Source organism: Podarcis gaigeae (genome assembly GCF_964106915.1).
Source record: "Podarcis gaigeae genome assembly, chromosome: 7".
NCBI classification, from domain to species: domain Eukaryota; kingdom Metazoa; phylum Chordata; class Lepidosauria; order Squamata; family Lacertidae; genus Podarcis; species Podarcis gaigeae.
Window position 1 is genome coordinate 47,202,971 of NC_139683.1, and position 26,457 is coordinate 47,229,427.

General features: G+C 41.9%; 1 protein-coding gene across 2 annotated transcripts; it reads left to right on the top strand.

Annotated features, from left to right (window-relative positions):
* The first annotated feature begins 5,763 nt into the window (after positions 1-5,763).
* On the top strand, positions 5,764-14,634 carry MYL12B (myosin light chain 12B). Of its 2 annotated transcripts, none has more exons than XM_083748354.1 (4): positions 5,764-6,127; positions 12,245-12,443; positions 12,630-12,791; positions 14,125-14,634. In XM_083748354.1, the coding sequence occupies exons 2-4, from the start codon at positions 12,260-12,262 to the stop codon at positions 14,295-14,297; spliced, it is 519 nt and encodes a 172-aa protein (XP_083604480.1). In that variant the 5' UTR covers positions 5,764-6,127; positions 12,245-12,259; the 3' UTR covers positions 14,298-14,634. The 2 variants fall into 2 exon arrangements, with proteins under 2 accessions (XP_083604480.1, XP_083604479.1); XM_083748353.1 differs by lacking the exon at positions 5,764-6,127 and adding an exon at positions 9,913-10,020.
* Positions 14,635-26,457: the final 11,823 nt, after the last annotated feature.

A 26,457-nucleotide genomic window follows, 5' to 3' on the forward strand; every position in this document is an offset into this window, starting at 1 on the left:
AAAACTAGGAAGCAGCATTTGTAACCTAGACCTAAATTCCCTTTAGACATGGTGATCATTTTACTGAACAACTTTAGTTTCATTTATACTGCAAATGGTGTGACATTTTTGTTTCTGTTATCAGAGAACCAAAGTGATCAATTTTCATATCTGTGAAGATTCTTTACATGCATTTATATTCCAACTCCAAATGGAGAGTTAGCAGCAGTACATACATTGTTTATCTGTCTGAAATAATAAATTTACTATGAAGAAGAAAGGGCTAGTGAGACAAGTACAGTTAGTAGCTATGTAATCTTAGCTGTCTTTTAATGATTTAGCAGTCCAAGCACATTGACTTCTACCCAAAAGGTGCCCTTGAATAAATATTCACTGGGTGTTTTGTGAGCAATATAAGGATCAGAAAAGAAAATGGATCCTGTTGATGAATGGTTTTGAAAATGGATATGATATTGCTAGGGAAAATTGGTGTCTGTGAATCCAGGAATCTCAGTTCAAGAATAGAAGGTATGCACTTATCTCCAGACTGCACCAAAATAGTACACTATCTTTATGGTACATTGCTAAGAGTAAGACCCCTCCCTTTCTAATTCTATTTCAATAGATGAACAGCTGACTGCAGTTTAGTTAACATTTCCTTGCAGCAAATGCTTTGATGTCTATTGTAAGCCATAATTGAATATTTAAGATAGAAACCATGCATTCCTTTGGCCCTGCTTCCTCTTCTATAGAAATCTTATATTAATGGCATGATGAATAGTGATTTTCTCAATTTGAAATACCTAGGGAGGACCCAAAAAGTTTTATATTACATTTTCTGAAGGGATGCCACATTATTAGAAACATTTGTCATATAATTTTAGTCAATTAATTAACAGACCAAACTATTAAATTTGCATGGCAGTTAAAAAAAAGTTTTGAAGAACAGACATTTGTTGTTTTTATATGATAAATACGTATGTCATAGTAGGGACCAACTGAGAAGAGGTAGTCCCTCCTATGTAAGGGGGGAAATACTTATCTTAATATAGTACTTGCTATCTGCAGTTTTTCTTCCCAATTCTTGAACCTCTGAAGGAAGTTTTGGGTGGATGAAGTTGAACAAACAGAGGCTTAATTCAGACAAGATTTGGAGAAGAAACTGGTTGGGGAAAACAGACTATTCTGGATGGAAGCTTGCAACAGGTCTTAAGACAGAATTACACTCCTCCTGGAAGACCTACTATGCAGATTGGGAGTTCTACTGAAGTTGGCACTAACTGGGACAGCTCAAGTGGAAACGGTAATCAGGAGTGCTTTTTACCAACTCAGGCTAATGTCAACTGCATCCCTATCTGGAGAGGACAGGCCTTGCCTTACTAAGTAACTTATGTTATTACCTTGGAAATCGCACTGTGCAGTGCATTGATGCCTGGGTAATGGAACTCCTAGAATTGGCATCTTGAATTAGAGTGCCTCATTCAGTCAACTCAGTGAAAACTGGTGTTTACCCCCATAAAAAGTTATCCCTTGACCTATGACTGTTTTGGAAAAGAACTGCTGGCTTTACAGAAAGTCTACTTATTCCTAGCTACTGGGCATATGATGACATAGCTGGCTGCCTCAGTTATTTAGTGAGGAACAATCCTGTCATAGATCCTTTCAGGACCAAGGTCAATTTTGTGTTAGAAAATTCCCTGTACTCTAAAGTCATTCATATACAGTGGTACCTCAGGTTACAAACATATTGGGTTACAGACTCCGCTAACCCAGAAGCAGTACCTCGGGTTAAGAACTTTACCTCAGGATGAGAAAAGAAATTGCATGCCGGTGGCACGGCAACAGTAGGAGGCCCCATTAGCTAAAGTGGTACCTCAGGTTAAGAACAGTTTCAGGTTAAGAACAGACCTCCAGAAGGAATTAAGCTCATAACCAAAGATACCACTGTACTGAAATGTTATATACTTTCAGTACACAACCTTTCTCCTGTTACTTGCTTATTCTGAGAGGCCTTGTGCCTTTATTTTTCTCTTGCAGGCTCTTCAAAGACCCATGGTGCAGAGTGCAACAGTATGGCTTGCTCCAGTTCATTCCAACCTTTGCAGACACCTTGGGGAATTGCTATTTCAGCTGGAGTATCACCAGCTAAATATCTCCATCTCATGATCCTTCATTTGTGGTTTTCAATCAAAACCTGTCTCTGATGGGAGAATTTTATATATGGGAAAAAGCAGATAAAGGCTTTTCAACATTTGTGCTGTTCTTTGTTTGAAATGCTAAGATTTCATCTTCATGGAATCATGGATTGTACATAATGACATGAAATTTCTCTTCCCGGAAAGATTTTAGCTGCAATGTGTATGCGTATCAGAATTCATTTTGTCTTCAAATGAAATGTATTGTTTATTTTAATAATATTGCCATTATTAGCATGGCTATAAATATATTAAAACTATGTGTGCATTATTATGCTTGTACCATACTCTTTCTCCAAGGCATTCAGGGTGGTATGGATATATGGGAAATTAATGGAAAGCCATATTTATCTTTCCCATTTCTTATTGTGATTATTAATGCAAGGCTATACAAGTAGAGTTCCTGACCTTGTCTCTATTAGTGCCTTATCTGCCACCTGCTGGCAGAATGGGGTACACAATATAAATTTGTTCCTCAAGAGTACAGTGGTACCTCGGGTTACATATGCTTCAGGTTACATACGCTTCAGGTTACAGACTCCGCTAACCCAGAAACAGTGCTTCAGGTTAAGAACTTTGCTTCAGGATGAGAACAGAAATCGTGCTCCGGCGGCACGGCGGCAGCAGGAGGCCCCCATTAGCTAAAGTGGTGCTTCAGGTTAAGAACAGCTTCAGGTTAAGAACGGACCTCTGGAACAAATTAAGTACTTAACCCGAGGTACCACTGTACTGGTTGGTTTGAAGCCTATTTGCAAATTAGGTCTTTAAAATATATTCAAAGCACATTTTCTCCCCCAAAGAACCCTGGAAGTTTGTTAAGGGTGCTGAAAATTGCATGTCTGTGAGGGGCAAACTACAGTTCCCATGAACTGTTCATCCAAGCATGGGCTGAGGCCGGAAGTCGGGTCTGACCTAGATTGCAAGTGTATCCCCATCAGGAAAAAAGAAAAGAAAAAACCATCTTGCAGAATCCTTATATGTTTCTCTGTATTTAGATACTGGGGACTTACACCAACCACAATATTTGGTTCAAATTTGAAAGTTGACAGCTATGCCACCAAATCCCTTCTTATTTTCACCAGTATAGTTGTCACGCTGAGGAAAAACAGTTAACATTCAAGCCTCAGCTTTCACCTCAACTTTCTCTGGTCTTTGCCTTTCACCTCCCTCATCAACTGACAGTATTTCTCTCTACTAACTGCTGTTTCTTCACTGACTTCAGCCAACCAGAGTCTGTTGTTCTGCACACAAATCAAAATCAATGTACCTGATCCATGTCTATAATAAATTATCTCTCTCTTTCCTTTAAGAACCTGTCACCAAACAGCAACTTCAAGGAGGCCTGCAATGCAGCAGCAGCACAAGGCCTCAACCTTTGACTGTTATACCCTGACATCAACAGAGGTTGCAGAAATCTTTTGCATAGCATAAAACATAAGACAAACATATATACACAACATTTATCCACAAAGCACACGAGAACAAGGCAATTAATTTACTTCCAACTTCCTTTCACCAAAGCAGAGAGAGCAGAGTCGAGGTAAAATCATCCCCTTTGGTTACAGGGGTGGGGAACTTGATATGGCTGGCAGGCCAAATACTTACCTCCTCTGCTCCCTGCAGGCTAAACCAGGCGAGGTTTTCTAAAAGGCTCACTCTCTCTACAACGGGCTGCCAAATGAGCTACTCTCCTGTGAAGGAGTTCCTATGATGTCTTTTTGCACCGGCAGACAATTGTCACTTTGAGGGAACAAACAGATTTAAAAGGTGCAAAAATCAGCTAGAAAACACAATTATTATTTATTTAAATTTTATTCAGCACCATGTGCCAGTTTCCTACTGAAAGGGTTACAGCTAACATTTAAGAGTTGATTCACATATTAATATCTGTGTGATATATCACTCCTATTATTTCCATGAGGAGAGAAGAACTTCTCACAAACTGTCCTGTATAAGAGTTTTCTTTCCTGAAATAAGGAACATTTCTGTGATGGGCACTGCACAATTTCTTCTGCAGTTGTTTTAGCAGCAACCAATAAAATAAACCTCATACAGTACTTTGCTTTTACTGCCAGTAGCCCAGCAGTGGTGAAATAATCTGTCGCCACATTCTAAGGAATAGCAGAAGTATACTGCAAGGGAGTTGCACTCACCACTTAAAACCAATGAACTAAATGTAAAAAGTAAGCAAAAAACAACCTGACAACCGCAGAAAGTGAAATGAGGGAGTTAAATTGCTATTTCTAAAAGACTAATCCAGTACTCCTAGGTTTGTATAATCTAGAAGAGGAGGAAGTTATTTTTGAAAAATGAAAATTAAATGTAGGAATACATGTAGGAAAATTAAAGGCTGGAATACACATTTCCTGGAATACAGTGGCTAATAAAATAAGAAAATAAATAATAATAATAGCCTAATAAAAGCTGCTCTCTGCCCTAAACTAGAAGGAAGTGGGGGGAGGAAATTGGCAAAGCTCATAAGAACCTATGTGTGGAGGGCCTGGGAATTCCTGAAATCTTTATCATATCCTCTACAAAATTAACTCAGCTTGGTAAGTGCTGACAAGGAAGGGAACCTAAGGGAGAAAACCCCCCTCCAAAAAAACAACCACCCCTGCATAATAAGGACTGAGAGCATGTTCAGTGACCACAGAACACAGAGTCTGAGGGGATGAAGAGAAAATCAGAGAGTGGAGGAGCATTCTGGAGAATGGTACAGCTTGGCAACGTTTTATTACAAGTCCGACCTGTCTCTATAGCATACTTCCGTTTATGTAAAACCTGGACATGTTCAGCTTTCCAGGAGGAACCTGCACTAGAAACAAGTAAAATTAATTTAAATATTCTTAATAGGCAATGGTTAAGTTCACATTTTCCTGCAACAAAACACTGTGGTTTGGGTGTTGGGACCTCCTGGTCTTAAATGAGATAAAGAGAGAAAGGTCTGGATCCCATTCAACAAACAAATAACGACTGGGCAATGATTGCATAACCTTTAAAAAAAACTATAAAAAACTTTTAGCAGTTTTTAGTTGTGAAACAGCAATTATCAGTTGAAGCATTATTAGGTAGTTTGGGTGTTTTCCCAGGATTATATTCCAGCCCCAGTGAATTCATAAGATGTTTGTTGTTTCTATCTTTAAGGTAGAAAATAGCACGGCATTTCTGTAGGTTTCAGTGAAGGCCAATTGTGGGGTTCACGACTGCAGTGTCTCCACGAGGCACCTGTAATAATAGCTTTTGGCTTTCTGATACACGGCAAAGATGAGTTTGGAAATGCACCAACGGAACCTCCTGCAACTGTAGAGCCGGAGCAGAATAGAAAGAAATCCCTACGCAGCAGCAGCAGCAGACAGCAAAGCATCCAAAAGCAGCAACAGCTGCTGCCTATAACAATCAGTGCAACCCTCCTCCCCTTCGGGCGTTCCAGCAGACACGTCACCTTGACCCGCGCGAACCCTGTGTCGTCACCAGCGCCGTGCCCGTTAGTGACAAACAGGAAAGGCTCCTCGATTTCCTTACAAGGGCATCAGCCTATTCTCTCCATCTCACTCGCGCGCACTCTCGACCTCGCCCCTCCCCTTGTGGCCCCGCCCCGTCTTCTGGAATGCGGTGAGCGCACGGGACTGTACCAATTCGACAGCAGGGGGGAGGACGGAAGGGCTGAACCAACTTTCCTTTCTCCCTACCCCCGGGGTCACTGGGACATCTAAACCCTTCGTGAAGGAAATATCTATTTCTGGCCCCTTGTCTGCTCCTGAAGTTTTCCTTACTGACGACGCGCGTTCACTCATGTTTCCACCCCCCCACGGCTCCCCCGTGCTGGAGTGGCAGTAGTTCGGCCCGGTGTCTCGCTCTTCCGGAAGTGCCGAGGCCGTTCAACTGCTTTGCTCCGCTGCCGTCGCTGCTACCTCGGCTTCTCCCGTAACCGATTCTCATCCATCGCCGCTCAGGTGAGAAAGGGTGGAAACGTTCTGCTTGGTGGACGGGCGCATTCGGGAGAGGAGATGGGGGGGGGTGGAGGTTCAGGAATCCCCGCGCCGTCTGCGTCCCCCTCTTTGGGCTGCGTCGTGGTGCCTCCGCGCCCCAGTTCCCTGCCTCAAGAGAGCAGCAGGAGGCCCACTGGGCCTGGGCGCCGCTTGCTCGCCCGCCCGCCCGCCCTCGGAGGGCCCCGCTTTCCCCTCAGGAGCGCGCCGGGGTGGGGCGCAGCTGTCATGGCGGTGGCTGCTGGGCAGTTGGAAGTCTCCCTTCTCCTGTTTGCCGCCTTCAACAGCTTATGGGCGGAGATGCCTCTGTTATCCCCCCATTATGCGAGGGGTCGGTGCCAGATTTCAAAATCACACGGCTTTGGTGTTTTAAACAGCCTCTGGGCAGGGAATGTCGACTTCCCCGATTCCCACCCTGTTGCGCCCAGGAAGGCTGCCGTGCGTGAACCTGATGGAAGCGGCCTGTCAAGAAATGGCTGCATCCATCCCGACGGGGCCGCCCAGGCCTAATGGGCGTCTGGGACGGTGTTGACTCTCTCGCCAGTTGGCTGCTGGGAGCCAGCGAAAACGCCGCTCGAACCTGCCGGCCGCCTGAGCCTCCCTTTCGGGCGCTGCTCTCCCTCCCGCTCTTGCCCCCGTTGCCAAACAAGCTCGCTTTGGTGGGCAGGGGAGGTTCCCTCCCACCTTATCGCGCACGCATCCTGTCCGCTTCCTTTGCCTCCTCGGAAATCGGATGCCGCCTTTGGCAGTTTCGTAACATGCAACGGAGAGTCTTGTGGTATATTTGAAAAGGCTGCAGAAGCTCTCGTTGGTGCAGTGTCGGAACTAAGACTGTAGAGATGCTGGTGCAGATCCCCATTCAGCCGTGAGGTTCACTGGGTGGTGTTGTATTAGGATCGCGACTGGCCTTTCTCACAGGGTTCTTGGGCAGGTAATATGGGGAAGAAAGGCAGGCTGTAAATGCAGCCAAACAAACCTGCCTCAAGACTTGGGTTTTCTTCCCAACCAGGCTAGTGCTACTCTAGAACTTATTATTTTGTTAGGCACTATTTGATAGTTTTTTTGGTCACTTGGAAGATGAACCGTTTAGTGTACTGGATAGAATCACAGAATTGTTGTTGGAAGGGACCACAAGGGTCATCTAGTCTAACCCCCATGCAATGCAGGAATCTTGCCGCATGTGGGCCTCCAACCTACAGCCCAGATATTAAGAGTCTTGTGTTCTACCGACAGAGCCATCATCCTGACAACAGCTTCCTTAATTCAGGATCAAAGTGCATATGACAGCTTGCTTTGTTTCAGAGGCCAAGAACTAAGTGTAGTCTCTTTTTCTAAGTGAATCACTAGAGTAAAATTCACTATAGAGCTGGTTTTTCCCTTGATCACTTTTAAATGTGTAAATCCTCCCTCACTGTGGACCTACACATGTAATAATTTGATGAAAACTGAGCTCAGAGCAATTTTGGAAGTGGTTACATATTCAGAACATAAACTTGGGACAGGTTTGTGCAGAACATAACATTAGGACAAGAAAAAGTTGGTTTTTTCGGGTGCTCGAAACTTGCGGATACATAGGAATTTGAAATATTTTTCCAGCCCTCATGCAGCATTCTGCCTAGTGCATTCCAAAGGAAGCCATGTTAAAAGAGGAGTTTCACTGTAATAAGGTTCCATCACACTATTCATTACTATGCAAGCCCCATCACACTAAACCAGAAGTAAAAACTCAGGTGATTAAATAGCGAGGTTAAATATGAACTAAACCATTTACTGAGATAAGTAGTACAAAACTAATGCAGTTATGTTTATGCAGCACTACACAGCAACTCTATCCTCCCCACCCCAGGAATTACACCTTGAAATCTGGCAGTAAACCACTAATGTAAAATAACTGAAATTGTTAAGAACTTCTTAGACAAGATAACTTTGCTGCACAACCATCTTTTAAAATTTACAAAACAAAATAGGACTTGCACTAAAAACAACTCTACAAGTAAAGTCAATATGAGGTCATTCATCCTCTTCTCTCCCCCACTCCCCAACTTTCTCTAGCTGGTCACCTAGAAGTGAGTTTTAATACATTACAAAGATGCAGTTGTTTACAACTTTCAATTAAAGGTAAAGATAGATAGCAGGTTTAAATGGATAAAGAAACACAGATTTCCAAAAGGTAGTTGGATATCACTTTCAATTGATATTTGGTAGGAGGAATTCTAATCTCTGTTCTTCTGCCACTTTTTGCTTTGAGTTTTCTGTGATAGTTCTCATTAATTATATGATCCACAGGGCATTTCTTTGTAAATTGGTGGCTGAAATTAAACTAGTATATCAAGCCTTGCAGTGCATGCTTAACTACAGTTACCATAAATTACTCAGCATGCTATGATCAAAACAATACAATCAAAGCAGAGGTGGCAAAGGTAAGCATTCCAGGTGTTATCAGATGCCCAGCTCCTATTTGTCCCAGCAAGCACTGCCAATTGTCAGGTGTCGTAGTAGCTGTAGTCCAACTTCTGGATGGCCAGAGGTTTACTATTTCTGATCCAAAGAGGCATAAAAGGGCATAAAGCTTGGACTTTTGATTGAGCCTACTGATCATAAAATTAAAATTACTTTTTGTCGCTATTGTTGGTACAATCGTTTTGATTCTCCTGGGAAAACCTATGACTTTTTGTAGCATCAACTTGCGTGCTTGATAGTATATGATACATTTTTTAAAAATAAATAAATTGCTTGCTATTTAACTTTTTTCTATGTGGTTATATATGATGGGCAATGTCTAAAAATACAGTTTGAACCAATTCCCAATATGTATGAGCTTTTCAGATGAAAACCCTTTATGTATGTATATGAAAATATTACTCTTCTCTGATGTGCATGTCCAGTGTCTGAAACTCCCATTGTTCTAGTGCATTTTGCAACAGGGAATTTCATTAGTGCAAGCAGTTTCTGAGCTCTGGGTGCAGTACTGTGCCTAAGATTTCAGATTACAGTACAGTGCACACACTACAGTGGAAGGAAAGGAGGACCTTTTTCTGCCTCCCCACTTCTAGCTACTCTCTGAAGACTGGGGGTATGAAAAATGAACATAATATTTTAGATGCAGTTCATTCATTTTCAGCTTTGTATTCTTGTTATAAAAAAGTGCACCTGGACATTCCATTGTTGCACCCATAATTTAGGTTTAAGATGCCATTTAGCTCCTAGCTTGCATATCTCAGTTTCTAACACTGTGCACGTCTACTATAGGCAAGAATCATATGTAGCCACTTGCTCTATATGCATCACCAGCTGCTTGATAAATGTTTGGTATTATTATTTCAACTAGTTGGAATAATAATGCCACGGATAAATAGGAGTGCTGTTTACATAGGCTGTGCTGACAAGAGTCTACAGTATATGTGGTTGGCATAATCACAGTGTTACATGCCTTTCCTACATGTAAGTTATATCCATGCTGATAAGATGGTCCTTAAGTAGTCCACATGTTTAAATCTAAAATCGTTGGCTTATGTATATGGCAGATCAGCTGTTTATAATCTGAATTAAAATGGAAGGCCCTTGAATGGAAGTCATTATTCGTTGTGCTTGTTAAGCTATTATGGTTGTGAAAGGGCAGTAAATGTTTGTTGGGTGACTTGTACTTGAGTTTATTTTTAGTCCAACAGTAATTTGTGTTCTGGTGTGTCAGAGGACTGTTGTAGATGGAACACAAGTTTAAAATTGTGAAGTTAATCAGTAGATGAAATCAGTGTTGCTATTTGTAGATCTCCCCTTAGCATATAACTCATGTACAACAACATCTCTTGCCATCTGGAACCTTGGTAAACTATTGGGCTGCAGTCTTATTTTGAGAAATGGTAAGACTTTCCTCTAGAAAAAAATGAATGGCTTGGTACTTTGTTAGGAGATTTGTTTATAAAGCTAAGTATCTGAACTATACTGAATAATTGTGTATTGTTGCTAGAATTTGGTTTTTGAAATGTTATGATGGGATTTAGACATTGTAAAAATGATTTCATCTTCATGTAAAGATTCACAAAGCTTCTTGGAGCCAAGTACTGGGAGCAAATGGTAAAATTGATTTCAGGGTGTTATAAAACTTAAGTTGATTGACTTGTTTTGTCTGATCTTCAGTTAGTGAAAGAATATTTGTATCATGGGATAAATTAAGTTTAAAAACATAGAAGAAACAAATGTGCTCTAATTATAATTTTCAATTCCTTAATGCTATAAATGCAAACTTAATTTAAAAGAGAACTCATCTACGCCCAGCTAGCACAGATCAACTAAGTTGCAAAAAGTAGTGTGTATATTAGGGGATAATTGCTGTTACTGATTTACAATACTTAATTTCCAATATAATTGTGTCCAAAAATGCAGCCAAAAATCATTGTGCAACAGATCCACTCTGTGCTTCTAACAAATCCTCCAGTACTTTAGGCATCAATCTCAATATTTTTTCACTCGCACACAAATAACATTTTTAACTGTTTATTTGATGTCATTCTGTATCTGCACACATATTTCTGTCTACAAACATTGAGTTGTATCCAGTTGTTTCCCTCTATTGACAGAAGTGGAGACTTCTATTAACAGAAATGCAAGTGAGAGGGGAGGGTGATTTTTGTTGATTCCCTCTTCTGCTCACTGTGCCCACCAATTTGTTACAGAGGTTTGGATCCTTTGGAATGGCTGTAGGAGAAAGGGATTTGTGAAAATCTCCTTTCCTCTTGCAGAAGCCTCCACTGGATGAAAGAGTTTTCACCAGCAGAGGAACACAGTTGAATCCAGCCCTATATGCAAGTAGGGGATACCTGTGCCAGGGCTTCTTAACATTGTGGGTTTATGTCTGACCACCAGATACCTTGATTCCACTTTCTATTGCCTCACAACATAGTGGGGCCCACTTATAAATAATAGTGGCCCACTTATAAATAATAGAGGACACCTACCACAAACCCCAAAATTAGTACATAATCCTGATACATAGCAAAAGGGTTTTCCCCTTTCCTTTTTTAGGGTGCCTTAACACTTGATTTATTGCCTAAACTGGTGATTTAACATGATATTTTTAAAGCAAAGAGATCAATATATCTGTCAGTGGCCAGTACAAAACCAGAGTAGTTTTTGGATTGCTTAAGAATTTGTTGGCACACCAGGGATATAAATTCCATTTAAAAATCTGCTGTTGAAACTATGAGTTAATAAGGCTTTCTCACTAAGAATCACAATAAAGGCAAGGGGAATTGTTAGGGTAAAGTTTATCAGGGCATATTTAGGGAAGGTTGGCTTAACATGTCTGAAGGAAGAACTGTATAGTGACTGACATGTGGTGAAATAGCAGATGCTAAGCTCTCCCAAGCATAGGAAGCATGACTGACACTAACAAAAGCAAGGATATATCGCTCTTCAGCCCAGGCTGCTGCTCTTAACTCAATAACATGGATTAAATGTGATTCTGTAGGAGCACTGATACTCAATCTCAACCACCTGCTGTGGCTGAAAAACCTAGTATTGCGAGCACCAAATGTTCAAGTAATGAGTGTACTCCTCTACATAATGACTTACAATTTATTTTGTGCGTTGGTAGCCCCCACTCCTGCCTTTTTTCAAGGAACTCAGAGTTGGGGTTAGACTCTATCAAACTTCCACAGGGTAGTTGTGATGAGAGAGTACATATTGATGCAAACTGCCCAAGTTGGATTGAGCAGGATTTGAACCTGGTTTCCCCAATATCTAAACACAACGTAAGTTGGGAGAGAACCTGTGGCTCTCCAGGTGTTGCTAAATTCCCATCAGCCCTAGCCAGTATGGCCAGTGGTCAGAGATGATGGAAGTTGGAGCCCAGCGACAAATGGTAGACTAGGTGCCTGCCCCCTGTACTAACGGTTGGGATTTATATTTTACTAAGGTGCTGTAGTGTACACATTACACATTTTAGCTAGTTTCTTGAAAATTAAAACTAATTGCACTTATGAGGCTTTGAATCTGGCAAAATAGCCCTTGCAGACCATGTCCCATATACCACATTTTGTTTTTATAGGTTTCAGTAACTACCTCTTTTCTCTTTCTGTCTTATAGAATCCAACCGCCATCATGTCAAGCAAAAGGGCAAAGACCAAGACCACAAAGAAACGCCCTCAGCGTGCCACTTCCAATGTGTTTGCTATGTTTGATCAGTCACAGATTCAAGAATTCAAAGAGGCATTCAACATGATTGATCAAAACAGAGATGGTTTCATTGACAAAGAAGACCTGCATGATATGCTTGCTTCACTTGGTAATTATTTTTCTCCTTTCTTTCAGTTAAGTTGTTTCTCTGTTGAGGGGGAAATTCACTTTGTTTCCCAGATATTGTGCTAGGATTTTTTTATCTTAACATTTGAGACCTGTGTTATGAATTAACATTAATTCTGTAAATGATAGTATATAGATAATCTTTAAAATATGAATATTTGATTTGCAGGAAAGAATCCAACTGATGAGTACCTAGATGCTATGATGAATGAGGCTCCAGGACCAATAAACTTCACAATGTTTCTCACAATGTTTGGAGAGAAATTAAATGGCACTGATCCAGAAGATGTAATCAGGAATGCCTTTGCTTGCTTTGATGAAGAAGCAACAGGTGAGAACTTAAAAACCCCAAGAAAACTTCTTTGCTTTTGATCTTCGCTGTGAACATGTATTTATGATTAAAATATAAAATGTACTTGAGAGAAATGACACACTTGCAACATGTATTAGTTAAACATAGATTTTGACAAATGTATGGAAGGTAAGGATGCCAATGGCTACTAGTCATGTTGGCTATGTAGTACAGGAATGGGCAGACTTCAGGCTTTTGAGTTCTACTGTGTTTCTTTACTAACACCTTAAGGTCCACCAATTAGAAGCATTATGTTTGCTTGGGAATGCAGCCAGTCACTTACAGCATCTAATGAGCATACACTGGGATTGCCTACACATACAGGTACAACTGAGTTACTACAGAACAGGGGTTCTAACACCCTGATTTAGAAAGGGGAAAAGCTGCAAATCATTCAGAGATCTACCAGCAGATCCTGATCCACTTTCCTCCCACCCCTTTAGTATCAGAGACAGTATGTTTTTGAATACCAGTTGCTGGAAATCAGAGGTAGGTTAGGGCTATTGCACTCAATTCCTACATCTGGGCTTCTCATATGTGTTTGCATAGTCACTGTGAGAACAAAATACTGGACTAGATGGGTCTTTGTTTTCAGTAGTAGAAAACCTCCCAAGCAGCAAACCAGAATGGACAGACAGGTTGATAGCTACAAACCAGGGCTGTGAATGATGTTGTCTTTGGAACAACTAAGACACAAAAGACTTCTGAGCCTAAATTAATATTTGAAAAGGGGCAGTTTAAAAGCCCTTGGCGCTGCATATACCTCACAGGATTAATATTATTTGTTCTTTATATACGTCTCAAAAGCTTTATGATGAACTAATACAGTCTGAAATACAGTATTTTAAGAGCTTTCATATTAACATTATTGAAATGGAAATCCTTTTCAATCATTGTGGGGGTGGGGAGTCCTGGTGCGGAACTGAGGTACAGTGGTACCTCGGGTTAAGTACTTAATTTGTTCTGGAGTTCCGTTCTTAACCTGAAACTGTTCTTAACTTGAAGCACCACTTTGGGTAATGGGACCTCCCACTGCTGCCACACCACAAACAGATTTTGACAATAGTGAATTTAAAGGAGAAAATGTATTTAAATTCTTTCTTTTTAGCCCTAATGTTTGCTATGGAGCTTTAAATGCTAGGCTATTACTATATTAGTTAAATATTGATATCTATAGTCTTTTAAGGTAGCCATTCCCTTGTTTTTTGAATAATTTAATTGTATGGACTATTACTATATCAGTGGAATGTTTCTTTTGATAAAGCTTGCCAATTTTGTGTATGTAATGTCTCCTGATAATCTGTATTTCTAGGTTTCATTCAAGAAGACTACCTGAGAGAATTGCTGACGACAATGGGAGACAGGTTTACAGATGAAGAAGTAGATGAGCTCTTCAGAGAGGCACCAATTGACAAAAAGGGCAATTTCAACTACATTGAGTTCACACGCATCCTTAAACATGGAGCAAAAGACAAAGATGACTAAAACAGAACTCTTGCCTCTGCCATTTTCTTTAGATCTCACCTGCAGTTATCTTTGAGGGGTTTTTTCCTGGTAGAACCTGTTGCATGCATTTAGCTTTACAGCTTTTGCCTTTCTTGATGTATTTATCTATACCAGGCATTCTGGCACATCTTGCACCTGTATAATCAGGTTGGCAATGGGGATTGTAGTTGTGGTGAGAGAGTTGGAGGATAAGATCAATGACTCTGAAGGCCCAGGAAAAACGTCTCAATGTTTCTGGTTTAGCTGGATTTTTACATTTTGTAATAATGCCATTTTGAAATAAGATTGCTATATCAATAAAATACCTCAAATGCTGCATTGTGAAGTGAAATTTTATTAAGTGTTTAGAGTCCAGAGTTTATACATTCCCCCAAAAAAACAAGATGGGAAGCAGTATGCTGGAGCTTATCATGATGTAAAGAACTGTTTCTTTCATTTAAGACTGAACTGCAGCATTGTGAATCACAAATGTGGTGATCTAAACTTTTTTGCAGGGCAAGGATTAGTTACTGGCAACTTTTCAGATTCCGTTTTCTTGCCTCCACAGTCCTGTAGAGCGGATACTCACAAACACTTAGATTTTTGTGTTTATAAATAAACTTGGTGTTTATAAACTTAGAAGGAGCTTCCCTTATTTAATCTGATCTAGCAGGCAGCAGTTGTATTATTTTTCCTGTTCCCTAAAATAATTTATAGAATTGTGTCAAAATGATAGTTTTTTTTAATGCACTGGAAATACTTTCTTTGCCAATCTATAAGCAATTACTGTGCATTGGAGAATAAGTTTGAGAAAGGTTGAGATCTCTCTTTTTTGTCTGATCTACCCACTTGCGGCATGGAAAGGATGTTACAGCCACATGCCACATCCAACTGTTAGAACAAATTTCCATGTGCAATTATGAGAAATAGTCCAATGGGAAGACAAATGAGCAGCTGAAAATTGCTGTGAGAAACACATGAGAGACCACAACCATCTGGGAAGCCAAACACAAAAAGTTTCTAGGATGGGTGTATGCTTCTGTCTGACGTCTACAAGTTGTGTGCTTGCTGTGGGAAACGCCTAGTGAAGGCTTGAAGCCATCAATAATGTAGTCAAATCCTGCCAATATTCCAAATTGAGGCAGAAAACTACATTTTTTTTTATTAGCTTAACCTTAAAGAAGGCAGAACAAACATTTGTAAAAATTAAACTATACTCCAGATCAAGTTGATTCCTTTAGCTTCCCATTGTTTTAATGTTCAAGTCCTACCATCACATGTTTATTCGGTGAGATGTATCTGGGTTTGGATTTATTTTAATCTGAAATTATCTGTAATTTTCTTGGGCCTCAACTTCCCCATCGTAATGCCAGACTTGTGCATACCCTACAGAGTCTTGTTCTGTTGAAGCTGGCATTTTGCAATGATTTGTGTTTTTTAAAAATTCTCTTCTGTCTAGATAGCTAATCTTTTCCTCCTTTAAACAAAGTACCCTGCCTCAGACCCCCCAGCCAGCTTTCCCATCCCAAGAGTGTGTGTGCAGCTGTCAAGGGCATGTTTACTACAGTGCATCATATTGAAATATCTTCAAGATCTCTGCGGCAGGAGATTCTTGAAATGGTGCTTGCCAAGCATGCAGTAAATGCTTATTATTTAAACCTTGTTGAGGGGTTCATTGCTGTTTTGATAAAATGACCAAATCCTTTTATTTCAAAAGCAGCAACAGTTTATGGACTGAGGATAGGTAAAGGTAAAGGTACCCCTGCCCGTACGGGCCAGTCTTGACAGACTCTGGGGTTGTGCGCCCATCTCACTCAAGAGGCCAGGGGCCAGCGCTGTCCGGAGACACTTCCGGGTCACGTGGCCAGCGTGACATCGCTGCTCTGGCGAGCCAGAGCCGCACACGGAAACGCCGTTTACCTTCCCGCTGGTAAGCGGTCCCTATTTATCTACTTGCACCCGGAGGTGCTTTCGAACTGCTAGGTTGGCAGGCGCTGGGACCGAGCAGCAGGAGCGCACCCCGCCGCAGGGATTCAAACCGCCGACCTTTCGATCGGCAAGTCCTAGGCGCTGAGGCTTTAACCCACAGCGCCACCTGCATTCCTTTTATGGACTGAGGATACTGGCTTTTAAAACTTCTAACAGTAGAGTCTATATGCAGTAATTCTCTTATTACAAACTACTGGCTGAAACAGAGTTACATTGTAACTTCAGTCCCTTACCTTGTTTCCTTAATAGAGCTTTTAAAATTATTATTGTCACATCTAGCCATTTTCTCAGGGACGCGGGTGGCGCTGTGGGTAAAACCTCAGTGCCTAGGACTTGCTGATCGCATGGTCGGCGGTTCGAATCCCCGCAGTGGGGTGAGCTCCCGGCTTTCGGTCCCAGCTCCTGCCCACCTAGCAGTTCGAAAGCACCCCCAAGTGCAAGTAGATAAATAGGTGCTGCTTTACAGCGGGAAGGTAAATGGCATTTCCGTGTGCTGCGCTGGTGCTGGCTCGCCAGAGCAGCTTTGTCACGCTGGCCACGTGACCCAGAAGTGTCTCCAGACAGCGCTGGCCCCCGGCCTCTTAAGTGAGATGGGCGCACAACCCTAGAGTCGGACACGACTGGCCCGTACGGGTAGGGGGTACCTTTACCTTTACCTAGCCATTTTCTCAGTGACAATGGATGCATCCTTAGCACAGGATACTAGGTGTTGCTATTAGTCCCAGAACCAGCCCACCTGATGTTAGCTAGCAAACACCAGCAGTGGGGTAAAGGTTCGGCAGACCAAAAGGGGTGGTGTGTCACACCACCATTGTAATCCAGTCAGAGCAAACAGTCCCAACCTTGGGTCCCCAGCTGTTGCTGAACTATCTACAACTCCCATCATCCTTGAGCACGGGCCGTGCTAGATGGGGTTGATGGGATTGGAGTCCCGCAACAGCCGGAAGGTACCACCCCAGCTCTAGAGCACAGCTGCAATAGTAAGTAGGGTAAGCTGCCTGTCCATGAAGTTTATTTATTCCTCACTGCAGGATGAGAATAAAGTATGATCAGGTTACCAGATTATTACAGAACCATGGAAACGTCTCTATAGAGTTTTTTGGAAGTGTCCTGTTCTAAAAAAGCAGGGTTCATTATATTCAGCGAGGCTATGAATCTTCAAGTAATTAAGAGTTCATTGAAGGTAATGAAAACACCAGTTATCCTGTACTTAATATGCTGGGCCGATAATAAATTTATTAACATTTCCAGGGCTTAATCCATTTGAGCATGGGTACAACGCCCATTTGTAGTGATGCCAACAGTGTCCTCTTTCTCTTCATTTCATCTCCCACCATGGACACAGTGCTATGCATACAGGTGGTGTGAGAGGTATTGCACAAAATGGGAGTTTCCATATGTAGGAAAAATTAGGAAATCCCCTTACTGGAGGTCAGTAATAACAAACTAATGAATTCAGTAATATTTATAGATTGCACATGAGGGGTAGCAATCTCAGTTGCAGAAGTCACTACAAAGGAATGCATCACTATAGCTTGTATTGTTATTGAATTCATTATCTTGTCATTATTGACCTCCAGAAAGGGAACCTCTTAATTTCCCCAACACATACATATCTCCTTTTTCTCTACCCAGTCCCCAACATTTACTAATGCATTTAACTTGTGTTATGCAGAGGTGAAGGGTCACTTGGGGATATGGGAGGCACACACATTGGAGAGGAATGAGATGAGCAGGGTTCAATTGAACTCAATGCAGTTCTCATACATGCTGCTCATTGAGACTGGTAGATTGGAATGCAGGGAGGCCAACAGCAGGTGGAGCCAAAGCCAATATCAGATAGAGACACGGCAATGGGAGGTGAAACCAACTAATTTTAATTTTGCCCCTATCCTCTTGTTGAGTTCTACAAGATCAAAACTGAGACAGGACGAGGAAGCTGACTGTCAGGGCCACCCCCTGGGCTAGCTGTTAAGTAGGAATACATATGTGTTTCTTAACTATGTAGCTATAAACTATCAGAGACAACCTTTTATATTTCATGTTTTCCTTGCGGTTAGAAAGCTTTCAACACCTGTGTACATCTTCCCTGGAAAGCATCTCTGCTATACTTGTAAAGTATTTTAATTAATTGCAAGTGCTCCTTTGCTTGAGGTCATGAAATACATATTTGCCCTAACTTTCAATTAAGGAGATTAAATTTTGCAGTTGTTATTATTGAGCCCATGAACCATGTTTTTACTGTTTGACATTTTAACTGACTTTTTAAAAATGCCGTTTTCGTCCCTTTTTTGAATTTTTATTTTGCAATAAAGTAGATGAGACATGGAAAATAGAGCACAGGGGAGCTTAGCAAGCGTCCAGGTCCCCCTTCTGATCCTACAGTTTGTGAAACATGAGAAAATCATGCTTCGAGTAGAGCCACTGAAATCAATACACCTAAATCAGTCATGACCAATTTGAAGTCCACTGATTTCAATGGGACCTACTATGAGCTTGATTTAGCTAGATACTGCCCACAGTCTAGTATGCGTCAGTTGGCATGGGATGCAGCATGCTTTGTTGGCAACGAGGAGGACCTTGGGCTTCTATACTATGATCTGGTGCATTGCTTTGCAGCCTGCCGTCCATTGAACAAGGCTACGGCCCAAAGATTGTTTTAAAATGCTGCTTGTATGTAGCCTCTGTTACTATCTTGGCTGCAAAGTCTCTTCCTATAGGAATAATGTCACTGCTAGAATGTTAGACTAAGAATGGGGATATTTGTGAGTTCAAATCCTCACTCAACAATAAAGCTCACTGATTGACTTGGGACCAGTCACTTTCTCTTCTTTGCCCTCTGCTTCACCATTTCATTTGGCCATTGACACTTCGCTTTTCCTGCACTGAAATTAATCTCCACTTTCTGCCAGCAAACTTTGCCTGTGCAATGAGGCACCTTCTGTGTGAAACCAGTAGTACTGTAAGGCACTTCTAGACTCTTTATAGACTGAATAATCTCATGGAGGTTTTCCTCTTTTGGTGGTAATGTGTTTACTTAACTACTACAAAATGTGGTAAGTCACTGTTTGGGGGATTTTTTGTTCATTCTGCTGGGTGAAGCCCTGGATTTCTGCCCCAAAAATCCTGCCTTGACAGAGCTCCATTTAACCTTGCTAACTATCAACCCATCATATAGAGAGCTTCCTTGACAATTTCCTACACAGATTCCCCACTTTGCAAACAAGAGCAGTCACAATCCTGTGCAACCTGGAGCAAAAATGACCCAGGCTTTTAAATAAAGAGGATAGGGAGCTGCCTTACACCAAGTCAAACATCATAATGAGATTCCCACAGCTTTATAAATGCTAATGATTTGGGCTGATCTGAACTTCAATAAAGTTATTCTTTTAACAAAGTAGTGATTTAACCTAGACTGACCACAGGTGAAAAATTACCAAATTATTTTCTGATTACAAACTCTTAACGTGATTTCCCCCTGGGTCTCTACATAGCAACAAGCTTTGGATATGATTGCAAAACATTTTTTACCTGTGACAGCTGTTGAGTTTCTTTCTACTGAAAATATATTCTGGCACTGCAGAAGATCAGTTTGCATAATGTGCAGAGCCCACTGTATCCTATCAAGAATTGTCAGCCACATTCACCATCAACATACTGCCAGAATCAAATCCAGGGCTGCCATAGAATGGAAATGAAAACTTTCAGGCACTAAAGGGTAAACTGGTGGTTTCCACTTCAGTTGCTTGAAATAATTATGTGATTTCTGTTTTACAACATGCTTCAAAAACTAATACCAAGGAGAAGCAACCAATTGCCAATAAAATTACTGCAGGAGTCTTCACCTTTGTCGTAGTCAGATTATAAAAATCAGATGCTAACCCATGATGTTCGTGGTCTAATATCAAAGGAAACAGAACTCTTATGTTTGACTACAAACTTATTTTGTATATGTGTTACTCTTTCTACAGTCCTTATTCTGCTGATTAAGTAATCTTTTAATTTCAGCACACTTCGAATTTTATGTGCTCTGGGAAAGTACATTTCCCTTGGAAAAATGGAATTAATTCCTGGATTATATTAATTTATTGGTGTCAGTTTCCTCTGGCATAAATAATACATTAAGTCTGCAGTTTTATATACTTCTGAGTAGACATATATAGGATTTGTTGGAAGTTTGAGTGCAACTCAGCTTGCAGCAGAGGGATTTGCATGGAGTTAAGACAGAGAGAGGAATCTCCAGATTCCCAGACTATCCTTTTACTTTTGTCTCTAGGGTGACTTCTCTATCTCTTTGTTGGTTAGACTGATATGCCTTAGGTGGCATCCTGTCAAGGTGTGCTGGAGCTGTGAGATTGTGCTGCATGCCTTTCTATCTATAGACCCATTTTGCATTGGGCATAATGAGTGTGTTGTGTGTGCACACATGTCAAGACCCACACGCACAGGATCAGTAACCTGTGATCCACCTTAACCTCCATTTTACTGGGAAAACTGCACATACATGAACCATATATCCGTTGACCTGTGTGTATGTCTAAGTACTTTGCACATTACATTCAATGTGGTTAGGCAAGCCAAGCCACAAGGGCTCAGCAGGCAAACAAGTTATGCAAACATGCATGGAACTTTTCATGCAGATGGGTTTACTGTCAGAAAGGACACAAGCATTTTATTTAAGGAATTTGTGCATATTCCAGAATGGTATAGAATGATTCAGTCTCTGGACTAACATAGATTTAATAGTCCGCTCCACCAGGTGGCACTGTGCAAATACACTGGTGTTAAGAGACATAAGCTTTCTTCACTACCATCACTTAACTGCCCTTCCAATCAGCCTTACCTTGTATCATTGGATTTGCTACAAGTGATCCACCAGCAGCTGTATGATATCTTAAGAATTGCCAGGTTTCTACTGGGGAGAATGGCAAGAGAAGAAACCTAGATTAACCCCTTGTTCAATATATGGACCAGGCCTTCCATAAAATGGTCCTAAGTATTAATCAACACATTTCCCCACACAGCTCTGAAAATCAGTGAGATCCATCAGTTTAAAGGGGCAAGGCATCCTAATTATTCAGCTGCCCTTGTGGATAGATTAGGAGCAATAATCTTGGCCTCTAATAAGTCTGTGCCTGGTTGGGCAAAGTACACTAAAATGGGCACAGGAGGACCCAAGACATTTTGCCACTTGAGGCAAAGGACAAGATGCCATTCCCACTCCCAATTCTGTGCACAGGAGCTGAATGCAATGGCAGTTGAATATTCCTTCAGTCCTGGCATTGGCTCTGTGTGTGTGTGTGTGTGAGAGAGAGGGAGAGGGAGGGGGAGGGAGGGAGGGAGGTGGGGCTATGTGGCCTGATTTCCAACAGAGGGGACAGCCAGGGAGGAACAGTCAGGGGGCTGCCACTGCTGTCCTCCCCCAATATTTGTTGCCCAGTAAGTTTGCCTTACTCTCCAAAATGGTAGATAGAATTACCTCCAGGCAGAAATGAGAGCTTAATGACGAGTCTTAATAATAATAATTTATTATTTCTACCCTGCCCATCTGGCTGGGTTTCCCCAGCCACTCCAGCCCAGTCTTGGGTTTTTTTTTTAAAAAAGTATAGATGGCAATATAGATATATTTAATGTTTACCAGGCTTGCACACATGTTAAAAAGCTCACAATCTCTGTACACTATAGGTTTTATACCAATTATACTATAAAGGCAAATCCTCTAGAATTCTTCTTATACCTTAAAGAGCATGATACAGTGGCAGCAATGAAAAACATAAACAATCAATTTGATTTATCTGGACATCTAGGATCCCAATTCTTATAGAATTGCAGCACCCTTTATACAATTGTATGTTGTATTGTTATAACTCGCCCTGGGCCTTATGGTAAAGAGTAGGTAAGAAACAAACCAGGTAGATAGATAGATAAATACAGATATATAATAGGGCACCTTTCTTTTTGTAAAGGTAAAGGTACCCCTGACCGTTAGGTCCAGTCGCAGATGACTCTGGGGTTGTGTGCTCATCTCACTCTATAGGCCGAGGGAGCTGGCGTTTGTCTGCAGACAGCTTCCGGATCATGTGGCCAGCATGACTAAGCTGCTTCTGGCAAACCAGAGCAGTGCACGGAAATGCCGTTTACCTTCCCACTGGAGCAGTACCTATTTATCTACTTGCACTTTGACGTGCTTTTGAACTGCTAGGTGGGCAGGATTTTGTAAGGGCGCCTAATTAATTGGTTAGGTAGAGGTACAATCTGAGTATTTTGGATTTCAGATGTAGATGACTATGCAGTCCCCTGGAATACATACAAGGTTAATGGAAGGGCCTGGAGTGATGAGGGAAAGTGATGAGGAAGGTTTGACTAGTTGGCATTTGAGGAAGTTTGAAATATCAGTAATGCAAGCTTTGATAGATACAATAGTGTTATGTGATGGGGATGTGTGAGTCTGGATATAATCCCCAACATTTTATTGTCTGTAAAATGGGATTCTGTACCAGAAGGAGCTGCTGAAATAGTAAACCAGTCTCTTTGTTAAGCTTTTTCAATGCCTAACTTTTGTCTTTATTTGGAATATATATCATTCATAAACAGTGATTCATACACAGCTGATATTTTTACACCACCACCACCCCGCTCCAAAGCATCTTATGTCTATTTGGTTAAATTTAACTTTTAAGTCATTTCAGTTTTTAAACAAGTGTCATTCCACAAATCGCCATGTGTTCTCAGAGGCTTATAACCATGTTCTATCAATGTTGAATATGTAATAAAACTATGCCAAGTTGATAGAAAGGTAGTTGTTTGTTCGACTTTGCTAAGTTAATGACTCTAGCTGAGATTGTTAAGCTTCCTTTTTCCACTCTAAGAAGTTGGTCAAGTACAGGTGTGTTGCCATAGAGGTCCTCCCCCAATACTTGTTGCCCAGCTTGAGATGCCTCCCCACCACCACCTGGCTGGACACCACATCATCCTAGGGATAGGACGATAATAGGCCAGGTATAATTCTAGCCTAGTTCCTCTGGTACCTAGAAAGACACAGTGGCTTGACTTGCTCTTTGTGCTGAAATGAAACTTTAGAAACACAGACACTGCCCAAAACCTAACGGGAAAGTAAGATCTGTTGGACTGTTAGTGCTGTGAACCCTTCCATGTTATGTTCGGCTTGTACATATGCGTAAATGAAATCATATATCAAATAGACCCTTCAATTGTCAGTGACCTTCATTTCAAGGAAACTGAACCAGAGGTAAGTGCTGGTACCTCTTAAGTTTCTTATCACTTGGAGACTGGGTTGCACATAACAATATAATGCTCTGGGGCCTGAATGGGGAAGCTGGGATACTCTGAAGTCCAGCATATGACATTTTACTTCCAGTGGGTTCCAACCCCATGAGACCAGCAGGGATGACGTTTGTTATAGCTATCTTACCTGTCAGTTGCAACTCACGTCTGGATTAGGTGCAGACAAGTTAGAACTATCCAACCTCATCTGAGAAGCAATAATCACTGTGAGGATAAAAGAGATAACAAAATGTTGCTATGAAGTATTTGGGTTTAAGGAGTTGTGGTAATTTATGTATCTCAGTAACTATATATATAAATAAAGCACTATCATCTTGACCAGGGGCGCCGACTTATAAAAAATATTGGGGGGGCGGGGGCCCATACCGACTTATAAAAAATATTGGGGGGGCCCAAGACCTCCAAACCGCTGCTGCTGGGGGAATGAAAGGGGCGTGCCCCGGGCTGCCCCGACCTTAAGTGAACCTGTGAGGGTCCGCCCTTTGCGGCAGCCGATTGGCTGCCGCCGTGGGCGGTGAATATTAATGAGCTAGGGGGAATCCCCGCTTCTCGAGGGGCTGACGCCAGCCCCGCGAGATTGTTGATGGGTCGAGAGCCCGCAACCCCACCCCCTCTCTAGATCGGGAGTGGCTTTGTTTTAACTCATTACTGAATGTATTTTAAAAGGTAACTATCTTCAAACAAGAAAAATAAAAAATACCAATATAATTTTGTGATTTTACAAAGCATAATATAACTAATAATTTTCTTAAATTATTGGGGGGGCAGAGCCCCCCCAAACGAATTTTTGAGGGGGCTTGGGCCCCCTCAGGCCCCATGGAGTCAGCGCCTATGATCTTGACAGGAAATGAAGGCTGCAGTCCTATATGGGAACAGATCTCACTGAAATCAACAGGAGTTAATTCTGAGTAGACATGCATATGATTATGCTGCAAATCTATAATCCTAAATGCAGTTCCTAGGAGTAAGTCTTATTTATGAGATTTTGAAGTAAACTTTATTGCAATGTACCATGTGTTCACAAACCTTCATTAATGAGATCTAAATTAACGAGATCTAAATTTTGTCTGCACTGGACAAAGTCAATTTAAATAGCATTTCTAATTAGATTTATTTCAATAGGACTTGAGTGCATCACAGTGTGTCCTTCCAGCCACCCTAAACAAATGTTGATTTAAAGTTCCACAACTCAGTCTTGGAATATGTCCAATAATAAACATGGGATTTTTTTCTGAACACATACAGGGTGTTTTTCCTTTGCTGCAAAGTAACCAGGATCCTCACTTGGGATTAAAGAGCCTTCCAGGGCAGATGCCACAACTTTCAAGTAGGTTTGCAGCACTTTATTTCTTCCCCATTAGTGCTTTCCATGTAGGAAAGAAGACTCCTTTTGTGGGCATGGCTGGCATCAGACTTCAAGGAGGGGGGGCTCTGCAAAGTGCTGCTGATGGGCCTCTAAACACTCTCACCCCTAACGCAGTCAAGTTTGGCTCCCATTTAAAAGTGGCACTGCTTCCCACTGATAAAATGGGCAGAGCAAGGAGTGGCAGTATAGTCAGGTAAGTAAGGGGGCCTTTCTGCACTCCTAGGGACCTTGGCCAGTGCCAGTGCCAAGCCTATCTGTGGGATAGTTTTACAGGGGAATGGAAGAGATACCGGAACTGTCCTCCTTGATAAACTTCTGGGCGCTCTCCTAAAATAATAGGCAAACATGAGCATGCCTGTGAGTAAGGACAACAGCTGCTAGGCCTGTCAGGCTGTTTTGATTGTTCTTGACATATCCTGTTAATCTCTCCTTTAAACAAAAAAACTGCCTCCGATTACTTAAGAACTAGTATGCTGTGTGAAACCCCAGCTGTAACTTCAGACGAAACAGCTGGGAGGAAGAAAAAAGTACCTGAAGCAAATTCCATGAGTCACTCCCTTTCAGCCTGAGAAGCACATTCGACTCTTTCCAACAAAAACACCTTCCCCCGCAGAAAACGTTCAAGCTCACTGAACAGATCTCTCTCTCTCTCTCTCTCTCTCTCTCTCTCTCTCTCTCTCTCTCTGTGTGTGTGTGTGTGTGTGTGTGTGTGTTGGCTGCTGTTGTTTTCCTATAACGGAGCCCTAGACCTGTTTGATTTTGTTTTTTGTCCGAGTCAATTTCCGTGGGTCGCTTGGACCAGGTCGTCAACCCACAAGAGCCAAACTCCCTCTTGAGCTTTGAAAGGAAGTGCCTTGAACTTTCAAAACACACACTTTCTCTCTCTCTTCAACTTGAGCTTCGTCACAGTAGGATTTGTGGCACTGGGGCGACACGCGGCGAGAGCAGCAGCGTCAACTTTTGCTTTGCAAGTCACACAGGCTGCTCTTTCTTCTGGAAAGGCCGCGCCTTCGCCGCCTCCTCCTCCTCCCGGGGCCGCGTCTCCTTCCAGCACATTGGCCGCCAGCGGGATCGGGAGTGATTCAAGCGCGGCTGCCTGGGCGGCGCCCCCAGCAGCTCCGGATGTGAGGTGTTCGCCACTCAATCTCGGCCGCCCGCAGGAGGAGCCTTCCACCGAAGCGCCTCCCAAGTCTGGGGCGAGCAAACCCGGCTGGCGCTGCAGGGGATTGTTACTCAACTGACAGCGTTCTTCCTGGTCCCTTTCCCGGTAGCATAATAAATGGCATGCCGCGCAACACGAAACACCAACTCGGCGGGAGGTAGTTCTTCAGGACTGTGCGTAATTCCCGGCACACATATTCCAGAGGGGCGGTCTAGTTAGGCTCTTACACGGAAGATTCTTGCGGCATTTTTCAGCTTTAGGACATTTATTTCGTGGCATAAGATTTCGTGGACTAAAGCCCATGAGTCTAACGCCGCAATAAATAAAACTGATCCCAA